The sequence below is a fragment of the Austrofundulus limnaeus genome, unplaced genomic scaffold, assembly GCF_001266775.1.
Source record: "Austrofundulus limnaeus strain Quisiro unplaced genomic scaffold, Austrofundulus_limnaeus-1.0 Scaffold385, whole genome shotgun sequence".
NCBI classification, from domain to species: domain Eukaryota; kingdom Metazoa; phylum Chordata; class Actinopteri; order Cyprinodontiformes; family Rivulidae; genus Austrofundulus; species Austrofundulus limnaeus.
The window spans coordinates 167,084-181,531 of NW_013952787.1; the positions used below are offsets into that span (position 1 = coordinate 167,084).

A 14,448-nucleotide genomic window follows, 5' to 3' on the forward strand; every position below is an offset into this window, starting at 1 on the left:
ACACATAAACTGTATATACACATCCTTGACCATTGCATTTTCTTGAACTGTAAAATATCTTAAACACTGCATAATTAATTTTAACACTGAGAATATCTACAGTCATCACTGAAGAGAACTCTGTTTTGTGAATGCAGATACAAAAGAATGTAAGATCATTAATATAATTTCCTTTTAGTCTATCTTCAAACAATAAATAAAGCTAAGTAAACAATAAATAAACTACAATAAATAAAATTAGCTTCACATCAGAGTTTCTTTTGAAGAAACCAAGCTACTCTTCATCTGATTTAGGATTACGATTTAGATTTCTGTCATTATTCACCACTTTTTTTTTACTTCCAGGCATATCAGAAATGGGTGAGGGAAAATGGTCCAGAGAGACCCCTGCCTGTCCTGAAATACACTCATGAACAGCTGCTCTTCATTGCTTTTGCACAGGTACTGAAGCCTCTCTAAAGCTCTGTCTTTCATTATATTTACATATTAAATCATTTTAGCTGCTATTCTCAATTGGAACTGGATCATGGAGGGCAGACAGACACTGTATGACACCCACAATATCTCATGGATGAAGTAACTGTTGAGAATACAAGTGTTTTGATGACAGTTCAGTGTCTCCAAGCACAGGACCACCCTTGATCCTTCTAACTATTAGGAGCCATCATTGAAATACAATGGTTTTATTGAAATTCATAGCCTAATGTCTCAGTGGCAAAATCTAGAAACACTTTAGAATGCAAAGTGGCGTGTTTAAGCCCATTTTTTATGACTCTTCCCTCAGGGAGGTGTTATGAAAATCAGGAATGTGTGCTTACATTCATTTGAAATGTCATCTTCGTGTGTGAATAAAAAGCTTGAGGCAATTCAACCACCTCAACCAAAATTAATTCGGCCCTCAAACCTGCACAGCAGGCCGGCAAACGTGCTTTTTATACATAATGATTCATTTAGAGTTCAACTTCTTTAAAACAAATGATAAAAATCTTACAATCAAGTATTCATTGATTAAGTATTTTTTTTCTTTTTGTTCATCTAAGTGTCCAAAATGTCCAGCTCTGAAATGACATCTCACACTCTAGTGAACCATTACCATGTACGCATGTTGGCTGGTGCTTCTCCTGTCCTGTGTGTTCTAGTTTCCAGTTGTTTTTTCTACCAGTTTTACATACATGTCATTCCCTTTGGACATTCACCTGTATAGTAAGCCTCAAAAATTTTCAATTTTCGCAAAAAAAACACATACTCACATGCGCACGGTGGGTGGGGTGCAGGCGGAGAGTGGATTGGAAGCTGGTTATTTGCTTTTTTTTTACGTCCTACAAGCTCTGATGTTAAATAAATTTTACACTGAGTTTTCGAAAAAAAAAACTGTAAAACAAAAAAATCTGTGAGATTGCTCTATATGTGCGTACACCTGCAAAATGAGGGAAAATCTGTGTAAAATTACGTAACATGACATGTATGGTTTTATAAATGCGCTTACGTGTGTACGTGTTTTTATTGCTCTGTCATTGGTTTTCTTTAAAAGTTTGGGCTATTACATCAGTATTTTTACAAGTTTAGCTTGTTTTTATTTAGCCTAACTGAGGACAAAGACTGCAAATCAGCCGTAACTTAAAAAAAAAAGCAAAGAGTGCATAATTTATTATGTACTATACATGCTCTTATTAAATAATCATGAACAAAATGAATGAACGATTTGTGGCAGCTGTGGCTGAGTGGTTCTATTTCCCCACTGTTAAGTCACATGTTGAAGCATCTCTAGGCAAGACACTGAAACCCCACTGGCTCTGATGTGTCCCATCAGAGTGTGATTTAAAGCACTGATTAGTCTCTATAGAATGATCTGTCTGGGTTAGATTTGTAGAGAGACTTAGTAGAGTGCTGTGTGGATGGGTAAATGAGGACACAGATTGTATAAAGCACTTTGAGTATCCTGGTTGGATGTAGGGGTATATACTGCAAGTCCAGTCCATTTACCAGATGTCCCTTTTGTCATCTTTTGTAGTGGCCATTTATTAGGGGTGCACCAATAAATCGACAAATTTTCTTAATTTTGAATGATCGGCCAATATACAGATAAGATCGGTGGAAAATATCTGCATCTCATACACCTCCACAGGTCTGGAAATCAGCCACTGTCTCCTTTTGCACTGCTGTGAGTGCTACCTAATATCCAGTTAAAATAAGTTTGTATTGTTTCAAGAGAATTCATTGTTTTTCAGTAAAATATGGTTGGAACATTGAAGGTGCATCTGACAGTTTCAGTTATTTAATTGACCAAAATTGGAACCAGTATTTAAGAATTTTTTAATCATCAGTGATCAGTCAGAAAACTGCCATCGGTGCACCCCCTATCATTTATGATACAGATTAATTACTTTAGACAATAAAGTTCTAACATTCATTGAAGACAAAGCAATTCATACCATGCTGTTTGTCATGTTTCATGCCAAACTTTAATACTAAGATCAAATTACAGTACGTAGAGAATTATTGCTGTTTTGGTCAAACCTTGAAAGAAATGTGTACAATTTCATACGAGAATGCCATCCTCAAACTGGTGTTGACTCTCAGCTTCTAGCACAAAAATTTGAGGTCAACATTTGTAAAACTGAATGAGTTTTAGCCGTTCCTTGTGTTAGATATGCGTGAATAGCTGTGGTGGCCATTTTGATTTGGGTTAACTCTAAAGGTTAATCAATCGTAGATACAACCCCTGGCAAAAAGTATGGGATCACCAGTCGTGGATGAGCACTCATTCAGACATTTCATTCTGTAAAACAAACTCAGATCATGATAGAATAATAAGGTCATTCCAAAGTGCAACTTGTTGGCTTTCAGGAACACTCAAAGAAAAAGAGAAAACATTGTGGAAGTCAGTGAATGTTACTTTTATTGACCAAGCACAGGGAAAAAATATGGAATCACTCAATTCTGAGGAAAAAAATATGGAATCACTCAATTCTGAGGAAAAGAGTATGGAATCATGAAAAACAGACAAACAAAAGACCATTCAAAAAACATCACTAGTATTTAGTTGCACCACCTTTGGCTTTTATAATGACTTGCAGTCTCTGAGGCATGGACTTGATGAGTGACAAACAGTATTCTTCATCAATTTGGTGCCAACTCTCTTTGATAGCAGTTGCCAGATCAGCTTTGCAGGTTGGAGCCTTCTTGTGGACCATTTTTTTCAATTTCCACCACAGGTTTTCAACTGGGTTGAGATCTGTACTATTTGCAGGCCATGACATTGACTGAATGTGTCTTTTTCCAAGGAATGCCTTCACTGTTTTTGCCCTATGGCACGATGCATTGTTATCTTGGAAAATTATTTCATCACCTCCAAACATCTGTTCAATTGAAGGGATGAGAAAACTGTCCAAAATGTCAATGCAAACTTGTGCATTGATAGAAGAATGAGCCACAGTCATCTCCTCAGTGCCTTTGCCTGACATGCAGCCCCATATCATCAAGGACTGTGGACATTTAGTTGTTTTCTTCAGGCAGTCCTCTTCATAAATCTCACTGGAACGGCACCAAACAAAAGTTGCAGCATCATCACCTTGTCCAATGCAGATTCTTGACTCATCACTGAAGAKAACTTTCATCCAGTCATCCACAGTCCATGATTGCCTCTCCTTAGCCCATTGCAGTCTTGTTCTTTTTTTAGGTGTCAATGATGGTTTATTTTTAGATTTCCTGCATTGAAATCCCACTTCCTTTAGGAGATTTCTTATGGTTCAGTCACAAACATTGGCTCCAGCTTCCTCCCATTTATGCTACATCTGTTTAGTTGTACTTTTTCGGTTTTCAAGACAAATGGCCTTAAGTTGTTTGTCTTGACTCTTTGATGTCTTTCTTGGTCTACCAGTATGCTTGGCTTTAACAACCATTCCATGCTGTTTGTATTTGGTCCATATCTTTTCATATCGTTTTTAAAACATAAAACATTTACTGATCATCTGAGTTTTCAATTGTGGCTCCGATTTTAGTGATCATTTATTTTTCTTAATTTATTATTATTATTATTATTATTATTATTATTATTTGTTGCTTCTTTTTATTACAAATTTTGATGACATTGTGCAATGCATCACTACCAACAGTGTTAGCACTATTCTCAGTCAAGTTCACATTTTGGTGTATAATTTGAATCTTTTACTACAAAGCTAATATTATTTGAACACAACGGTACACTTAACTGATGAAAGTAAAATCATTAAAGACTAGGCTTAGTAAAAAGACTTACTCTAAACATTATTGAAAGACTGTTCTTTACTACTGGCTAATACTAGTGTTGTAGTACCTGAGACCAGTCTTAAGACCACTTTATGATGGCCTTGGTCTTGTCTCAAAATCAACCACATTTGTCTTGGTCTCAGACATTGAGCACTCACTAATATAGCCAGAACAATGCCCAATTTATTTGTTAACGTCTTTGCTATCATTGGATGTAAAATGTACTGATTCAAATCCAAACTCATTACTATTTATGTATTTTTGTCACTGCTGTCACCAATGCCTACTCCCTTTCACCAGCATGCGGCACTCCAAGAGAGTGAGCAGTGGTTGTCTGGGAGCGGAAGAAGATGTCTGCAAAATGTTTGCTAGTTTGGCTGCATAAATCATACAGAATATATTTGTGAAACAACATCCAGAAGAAACCATGCAACGTTTAGGGACATCGTTAAACTTTTATCGTGACTAACGTTAGCTAATGTTAGCAATCTGCTTCTGTAGCAAAATTCTTTACTCGGCCCTCAAACGAAGAGATATTGTCAATATTAGCTAAACCAGTGTTTTTCAGTCCTGGTCCTCAAGGTACACTGCCCTGCATGTTTTAGACGTTTCTCTGCATCAACACAGCAGATTTCAGTTGATAACTTATTAACAGGTTTTGCAGTCATCTGAATCAGGTGTGTTAAAGCAGGGAAACTTCTAAAACATGCAGGGCCAAATCAATAATCAAAGAGAAAGAAATAGAAATATGGCAGAAAAAAATGGAACGAGGTTAAAAAAAGGAAGGAAATCATATAAAATACAAAACTCAGTAAAAATACAGAAGTTAATAGAAAGAAATCGAAGACAAGATGCAATCATGATGAGACTAAGAGTATAGGGTATTCCTATTTAAATGACTTTTTATATTTAATAGGAAAAGGAGTGATGGTAAATGTGAGAGTTGTGGAAGAAAAGAAAGTGTGGAACATGTCCTGATGACGTGTACAAAGTACACAGCAGAAAGAGAGGATGAGGGAAAAAGTAAGAGGTAGGGAGAGAGTGAAGTTTAAAAGGGATATTGGGAACAGAAGGGGATAAGGAGGAAATATGCAAAATAAGGAACGCATTATTTTTACTTTTACACAATGCAAAGTTAAAATATAGAATTTAAGTGGAGTCATGAGGCTACACACTCATGCACAGTAGGTGGCGGTATGCAACTAAAACTTGTTTGCGATCCGCCATTAAATTAAAAGAAGAAGAAGAACATGCAGGGCAGTGTGCCTTGAGGACCAGGGTTGGGAACCACTGAGCTAAACATTAAATTAGCCACATGTTTACAGAATACTCTTTCAGGGAACTAGTTTCTGGTTTTTATTATTTCGTTTTTCTGGTCTTGGTCTTGAAGAGTCTCGCTCTCCCTGGGTCTTGGTCTCAACATGGTCCAAGCCCTAATAGTCTTGGTCTGGAGTTAGGTGGTCTTGACTACACTAGCTGATACAGAGGGAAATACATTCCCTGCATAGAGGGAGAGGAACAATATTCAGTTTAACTTCATCCGGTTTGAGTCACAGTTGTGTTGATCTTGTGTTTTCAGAACTGGTGTATGAAGAGAAGATCTCAGTCCATCTACCTGCAGCTTCTGACTGACAAACATGCACCAGAGCACTACAGGTACACAGCAACCACACATAACTGCACTTTGAACATTTTCAGTCTTCTTCACATCACTGTTTGCTTTTTATTTATTTATTTTTTCTTGCAGGGTAATTGGCAGCGTGTCCCAGTTTGATGAGTTTGCTCGTGTTTTCCACTGTCCCAAAGGTTCCCCAATGAACCCCGTGGATAAATGCTCTGTTTGGTGACCTCTCTCACTGTGTCCGGCCTGATGACCCACAGTTTTTAAGCTCTGACTGAAACAGATCCTTCTTCTCGTACATTGCATCATTCACCACAGCCAACAAAATGATAGCGTATTAACACATTTCCCTGCAGACAAACATCAATTTTATAACTAAAGGTTACGACCACAGTTTGTGTACATACATCATGTGATTACAAATATTTTTCTAATTTTAACATTTATTTTGAAATCATCTATTTTTCTATTTAGCAAATATCTTAGACATGCAAAGCTCATTAGTTTTATTTAAGAACCATGTTTTTTTTATTTCTTTAAAAAACTGCAAATAAAGGTTCCTCCTTGTATCGCAGAAAAATACTCAGTTTAAAGAGAACAGGGATCAGTAGCAGCTGCTGTGGCAAAGTTGTGTTCTCGCTCGTCTGTGTTGGACTTTGGTTTGTGTTGCAGCGCTGCACTCCTGTGGCCACAGAGAGCAACGGTCAGTGTTCAAACCGTCTTTGACTGTTGTGATGTCTGCCTGCATTGGTCTCTCCTAACTGTGAGTGTTTGTACGATTTCTAAAGATTTGTCAACTTTTGAATAAGAAACGGTAGCAGGATTCTGGGTGTTTTTATAAGGATTTGTAGCAAAGTGCAGCACCACATGAACCGTTTGCCTTTTCATCCACTCTTCAAACTGCAATGACACAAAAGCTGGTAGATCTTTTTTAAATGAAAAGAAAAAACAAAATAAATTGTTTTTCTTGTCATTGGAATACAAAACATGACAAACTCATTTGAAAGTCCTCGGACACCTGAAAAACATCTGCAGAGGGTTTCAAAAACTGTACATGCTTTTTGATGATGTTCCTACTTTGTTGCCTTACAGTGTGTAGTTTAAATAGATTTCTAATGTGGTTTAAAGTAATGTTTTTAGAAAAATACTTCAGAATAATTAAGGTAAATTAGAGAAAATATATGTTTTAAATAAAAAAATGGTGTGTATGGACATGCATTCAACCCCGAACCTCCAATGTATCACCACTTTTAGCAGCACTTCTCTGCCTCCATCTAACTGCTGGAGGTTTTGTCTATTTTTTATGAAAAAAAAACTGCTGAAGCTAATTTAAATTGATTGGGTTTATGGATGTTTAACCGGTGTGGAGTGCTGCTTCAGCACTGTGTCTGGGGTCAATGTCCTGCTGGAAGCTCTTTGTCCCACGCTCACATCTCTGGGATGCTCAAGTGTTACTGTCGTGGAAATTTATTTAACCAAAACAGAAACACGTGGTCCAAGAATAAAAAGTACTCCATGAATGGTCAGTTAGGATTTATTGCAATTGCAAGACACACATCATGTCACACAGGGAAGTGTATATATATATATATATATGGAGTATGTGCCCTGAGGCAGTATCAAACACACACATTTATACAGTATGTTATCCAAACAGACAAACATCTTTCCTGGCGCTGAAACTGGGCCAAGGAGAGAATGATGTTTGATAAACAGTAATAAGTATGATTACTTCTAAACAGATATTGTCCTTGTTATGGAGCACTTTATCTGAAACAGAAGATAAAGAGTGAAATAATAAAACACGATGACATTTTAAGGTAAGCAAAAGAGGTCACTGACGGTTGGCCTGAGAGGAATGTAGGACATTAAAGGAGAAGTTATTTTTCCAAGACGGTTACTTTAAATGTTTGTTATGTATTTTGTTCCATTCACCTTCCCTCCATCTCTGACCAGATTCTAAAAACATCCCCACAGCATGATGGCTCCACCACCATGCCTCACTGTACAGATGGTGTTCTCAGCATGATGAGAGGTGCTCAGTGAGGTTTCTTTGATGGTCTAAAAGTTAGACTTTGGTTTTATTTGACCTCAGCACTTCTTTCCTTATGCTTAGGAAAGAAATTCCAAACAGTCCAGCTTTTTTTGTCCTTTTTTTTGTTTTGTTTTTTTACCACGCTTCCATGAAGCCCAGATCTCTGCAGTCCATATTGGTTTTGTGGACAGATACTACCATCTCTTCAGTAGAGCTACCAGCTCCATCCAGGTTGTCTTCGTCCCCATTGATTAGTGTCCTCCCTACACCCAGAGTTTTGTTAAACCTTTTGGCTTGTCTGTGGTGGCAGCATGTTTTCATGAAGAACCTGTGGGGAGAGTTCTTTGGTTTTCATGTTGTCTTTTACTCAGTGGTAGCCCTACTTATATGAAGGTATTTTTTGTTTTGTTTTTATCAGTTTTTATTGTTTTCCTGTTTCTCTTTATTATTATTATTCAACTTATTATTCCGTCTTCTTCAACGTCGCCACGCTACTCCTCCTGCATACTTTGTCCTACAGCTGCCATTGTCATTTCTATCTGTAAAGGTCCTGTGCCAAATGATTGCTATGACTTCTGTTGTCTGTACAACTTGTAGTTTTTGAAATATTAATGTTTAAACTTTATTCCAAAAATTCATATAATTGGAGTCAATGCGGCCTTGTAATGGTCCAATACTGCCTCATGCTGGACTCAACTTGGTACTGCTCCATACTTTAAGTTCATTCTGCAAGTCCAATGCTGCAGGCAAAGCCATGCTGCAATGACATGCTACGTGGCAATGCACACTTGTTTTTACATTTTAAAAACTCATGCCTAGTTATTATTATTATTCAAACAAAAACGTAGTTTCAGTCAAAAAATTCAATCAAGAAAATGTTCAACCAAACAAAAAAGCTATTTCAATAAAAGAAATTATATCAAACGTTTTTTTTTAATTGTTTTACAAAACAGAACCTTTTATTCATGTGTCAGAAATCTTTGGTTGAAACTCAGACTTTTGGTTGATGCTCAAAGGTTTTGGTTGAACTCAAAAAAGTTTTGAACTCAGAACATGAGCATCGGGGCGGGGCCAAAGGATGAACTACTGGAAGACGTGTCCCTATTGGTTAGTGTGAACGGAAGCGATTTCCTGGTGCACCTGCTTCGAATCAAATTAAACATTAAATGACTTTATCAGGGGTTATCACATTGTGTGCAGACTGTCCCTCCTCTACCTCCTAGTAGGTTGGAAGGCAGTGATCAATCATCTGTATGTCTGATAAGATGCATTCAGGTGCAGGAGCTTGGGCTCCTCCCCCGGGACGCAGAGCTCAAGCAACAGGCCCGACTCACTGTCCTTTGACCAGGGACAGCAGCCGATCTGAGATCTGAGTTTGAGATTCAACCAAAGATTTCTGACATGAGAAAAAAGTTTCTTTTTTGCAAAACTTTTTGATTGAATTATTATTATTATTTTATTATTATTATTATCCTTTTTTTGTTTGTTGAAATTGTTTTATTTGGTTGAAGTTATTTTTTGATTGAATTTTTTTATTGAAACTACATTTTTGTTTGATTAAATAATAAAAAACTAAATTACCTTCACATAATTAGAGGTTTTTAACCGGTGTTGATTCTGAGTTATAACAGGTGTGGATAATTTAATCTAATAACACTTAGACTACTCTTTTTTTAACAAATGATGGCGTTTCTGAAGTTTATAGTTGAGTTGACACATATGCACTCATCACGTTTTGGTTTTGTGCTTTTAAAACAATTTTTCCTGATTTATTTTCATGAATCTGGAGTATATCCATTAATGAATTGTTTTTAATAAAGCAAAAAATCCAAATAAATTCCCGGTTGTAAAGCAACAAAATGGAAATATTACCAAGAGGAAGAAATGTTTTTGCAACCCACTGCATGAATAAATGATGAACTTCATGTGATCTCACAAACAGGAATTACCTGGGAGGATGAGATCCAGTCATTACCACCTAACCCCATACATCATGATGGTGAAACATACATTTGTACACAGTGATACTCAAATATTACTTTTGTATAAAGAACTTTGTTGTAACAAAAGAAACTCTTTGTACAGTGGAGTGTATTGGATGTTCTGGTTGTTGAAGTGAGTGCATGTCTCCACCCTGACCAGTATTACCTTCTGAGTGACAAACATGGGAGATCACACACATACCTCACTGTACAGTTGTTAGTTTCCATGTGGCTGCTATCCCTTCCCTCTCTGCTGGTTACTGTTTAATGTTTTAATAAATACAAAGAATCCCTGTTTGTGTTCAGGTGTCTGGTTTTCAGTGTTGTGTTTTTGGCCATGGTCTCCCAGGCTTGGACCCTCAGTGGGAACTCATGAAATGACAGCGTTGGATATTAAAGGCCCACCACTCTCTGCCTCTAATAACGGTAGAATGTAGCACAAATCAGCACAGCGTGTTCAGCTTAATACAGATGTGCAAACCCAGAACAAGATGGCTGTTATTGAAAACATAATCCTACAATCACATGTTGTGTTAAGTAAATTACTGACAAACATTAGAATCTAATGTTTCTAATGATTAGAAGTTATCATTTAACTAAATGATGTGTTTCAACTTTAGAATTAAAAATGAGAACAGACCAGAGTTGTTATAGTTAACTAAAACTAAATAATGAAAAGTGAAATTGAAAAAAACATTTTAGTTAACTAAAATAAATAAAAATGAAAAAAAACAATAACTAAAACTGTATAATTTTTTTACAAAACTAAAACTAACTAATTATAATTAGAATATCCTTATAGTTTTAGAGTATGTCAGTTTATCTTGAGCTGTGTGAACTGATTGAACAAATATTTGTTTGTTTGTTTGTTTGTTTGTTTGTTTCAAATAGAGTAGTTTCACATTAGCTGTGGGCAGCGGCACCTCATGGTCCATAACTTTTACAAGATGGCACAAAATGGCTAACAATGACTATCTTGACATGCTTCTCTCAGTAGCTCCTGTGAAAAACAAGCAACATATAATGAAAAATCCAAAACTGTTATAACCTTGGAACAGACTAGAGAAACACCTAATTTATTTGAGTGTAATACAAGAAATTTAACCCCAAAAATCGTTCATAAAGTGGGAGGGGAGTGTGGGGTGGGGTGGGGGGAATTATACATGAACACAGGAGTCTGCAGCGTTGCATCAGACCATGCCCACTTTTTTTTATTAAACAACAAAGAACACACAAAATAATAGAATGTACAAACAATAAGGCGTATTTCAAACAAACAAACTTGCATAWAAGAGAAAAGGATGGGTGCAAATAAAGATAAGAAGTTTAAAAATAAGAAGGAACAAAAAAAGCCTAGGGTTTAGATGTTAAATCACACTGTTCAATTAAAGGGCACAGATTGTGGGCATGTTCAGTATGCATCACTTTAAGAGAATTGCAGTACAAAATAAAGTCATTGTGAAAATGATAGAAATGTGGTTTAACCTTAAGATATTTAGCTTTATGGATGAAAAATTTCCCCAGAATGATAATAGTGTTGATGAGAAAGTCACTGTTGTTATTGTCCATAATAAGTCCATAAATTATATTGTTTTCAGAGAACATTTGGAGACTGGGAACTTTGGGAAATAACCAGTCAAACATATCAGACCTCAGACCATGCCCACACAACTGTGTCTCCCTAAATAATGTGTCACCACCAGAGGGCGCTCCGCAAAGGCTGAAAAATTCTGAAGTCAGTCTGAAATGATTTGTGGCTTATAACATGATTAGATTTTTTTATGCTTTTTAAGCTCAAAAATTGTGATTGTAATATAGTTGAGATCGTATGAATAAATACGGTAGGTCTGAAAATAAGACAAAGACAGCATAAAATGAGCAGCAGCACATGGCGTAGTGGAAAGAGCACTGAACATTCTCAAGTAAAAGTACAATTATTCTGGTGAAGTTTTCTTCATGTACAAGTAAAGTTCTGTAAATTCTACTCAAAAAAGTAAAAAGTATGGTAAGAAAACATTTTATTTGGGTATAAGTTACCTTATTACTGTTTTACAGTAACAAAAAGAGAAAAATATTCAAACAAGCTCTTAAATTAAATGAAAAGATTTTAATATGCAAATTACAAAATAAAACATGTCCACGTGATATTTAAAACAAATACAGAGAATAAATTGTCATTTTTGTGCAGACCATTTCACAGTGCTCAACTTGTTCAGTAATAAAATATGTTGAATAAACCAAGAAACAGCTGGCAGGAAAAACATTTATTTTAGCTGCCCTGCTCTAAATTATGATTACAGTGTATTCTTGTAGCTGCAATGACACAAAGAACAGAAAACACATGACTTTTAAAACAGTGGAAGGTATAAATAAGTCAAACATGTATTAAAAGTAGTTCAGGTGTCATGAAGTTCTGATACCTCGTTTCTACACAAGCTGTGTAAGATTTTCCTTCTTGCAAAGAACTGGACCCAGAATCAGAAATGCTTTGATACAAACTGACTCTATGACAGTTCAAACTGAGGCTGAAAAATTACATATTAAAGAAGACACTGGAAATGTAAACAAAAATAAAAAATCACAGAATAAGAAACTTAGAAAATGAAAATACAGTGTAAGTTTAGCCACAGTTGATAGTCAGTCTCTTCTGTCTTTGACCTCCTCCAGTCATAAAGAACAACACAGATGTGGCACCCTTTAAGGATGCTAAATGAAGTTTTTTTGTGTGTGTGAAGGTCTGCTGGAATCTGTGTTTACTGTTTTGCAAAAAGGTGGAGAAAATGAGTTAATCCAATGAGAAATGGTTAACACATACAAGAGGTGACTTCTGCTCTGCTGAAATCAGAGTTGTAAATTAAGTACAAATACTTTGTTGCTGTACTTAAGTAGAATTTTTGGGTATCTGTACTTTACTTGAGTAATTATTTTTCAGCCTACTTTTTACGTCTACTCCTTTCATTTTCACACAATTATCTGTACTTTCTACTCCTTACATTTTTTTAAAAAGACAAGAAGTAGAAAGTCGTTACTTTTATTTCATTTTTGCTTGTTTTCATTCCAACTTGTTATTGTATAAAATAAAAACTATCCATACAAACTGTGCCTCCTAGATAGAGTGAATTTAACTGTGGTTGAATGAGAAGTATAAATATATAAAACTCTGATAGTGTATTAGTTTGTACACAAACAAATCATGTCACACTCCAGCAGGACAGAATCATTCAAATMAAAGGACTGTACTTAAGAAGTATTTGTATTTCATGAATTATATTCTTACATTTGGCTGCAGCCCTCAGATAGATTTTCATTTTGGGGAAAAGCTTTGTGCAGCCTTGATATATGTATATAAACTGAAACAGCTGGACTAGTGCATCCTAAATTTAACATCCATTCATTCTTTTAATACAACAGTCATTTCTGCAGTTTTTGGGGAGGTCACCTCCTAATAAATGTCCTTACAGAAAATCTAACTGCTCATTTTAAATCAATACTTTTACTTTACTTAAGTACAAAAAAGATACTTTAAGACTTTTACTCAAGCAATATTCCTAAATGAGACTTTAACTTTTACCAAAGTAATTTTTTGGTAATATACTTGTACTTTTACTGAAGTATCACTTTGTGGTACTTTACACAACACTGGCTGAAATAGTGATGATTAACTAAGATCCCAGTTTCTCCAAGTCAAAGCAGCCAAGAAAAACTGTGAAATCGTGTTCCAGGCTCCAGTAGATGGCAGTGATGAGTTTCCTGTAGTTTGACAACCGTCAAAAAGGTAAGAGAAGAAGACGGTTGCTATGAGAACGTCAACGCTCGTGTCTCTGTTAGCTATAGCCTATTATTAGCATTTGTTTGTTAGTTTGACGATTGGGGTTTACGCGATAAATACAGTCGAAGAGACACCAAACAACAAGCAGGTTTAAGGTACGACGTTTGTACAAGTATGTTATCTATTATTTATAACCGTTATTCAATACGTAGAAATAATAATTATAATAAAAAAACTGAAGCTAAGCGGTGAAGTCACTACGTCCAGGTGATATTAGCTGGCATCATCATGTGTCCGAAAACTAACCGGTCGAATGAGGTGGAGGAAATATTCAGGCTTTAGTTTTTAGAAAGATGTACGATCAGAGCAGTGAGTGTCAGCCTGCCTCAGGAGGTCAGCTCGCTGCTCGTCAGTGACTTTAACTAACAATCAGTTGTCAGACAGCTTGGCACGTCCACCATGGACGGGAGGGTAAACTGGTCAAAACACAACAAACGAGCTATTTACCACAGTATACTTTCCACACCACACTATGTAAGTAAGTAAAGTTTTATTTATAAAGCGCCTGTCATAGAAATAGATCCACAAGGTGCTGTACAGTCATAAAAAAAATTAACAATGTAAACTGTAATAAAACATCAAACATATTAGGGTTGGGCATAATCGTATTGTGTGCAATTAATCGTCAGAAAAACATTAATCGATTAGTTTTTGGCACTTGATGATTAATACAGCAGGTAAAATAAGTATTGAACACGTCACCATTTTTCTCAGTAAATTTATTACTAGAGGT

General features: G+C 36.0%; 2 protein-coding genes across 3 annotated transcripts in view; both read left to right on the plus strand.

Annotated features, from left to right (window-relative positions):
- Nucleotides 1–6,438, plus strand: part of ecel1 (endothelin converting enzyme-like 1) — a gene marked incomplete in the record, with an annotated part of 97,597 nt that extends 91,159 nt beyond the window's left edge. The window contains 3 exon segments of the mRNA XM_014023681.1: nt 346–441; nt 5,828–5,904; nt 5,996–6,438. Of these exon segments, the coding sequence (XP_013879135.1) occupies nt 346–441; nt 5,828–5,904; nt 5,996–6,095 (273 nt within the window).
- A 7,251-nt stretch (nt 6,439–13,689) lies between these two features.
- ift74 (intraflagellar transport 74) overlaps nt 13,690–14,448 on the plus strand; it is a gene marked incomplete at its 3' end in the record, with an annotated part of 19,499 nt that continues 18,740 nt past the window's right edge. Inside the window, 1 exon segment of one of the 2 annotated variants that reach the window (XM_014023684.1) lies at nt 13,690–13,827. 2 annotated transcript variants of the gene reach the window in all.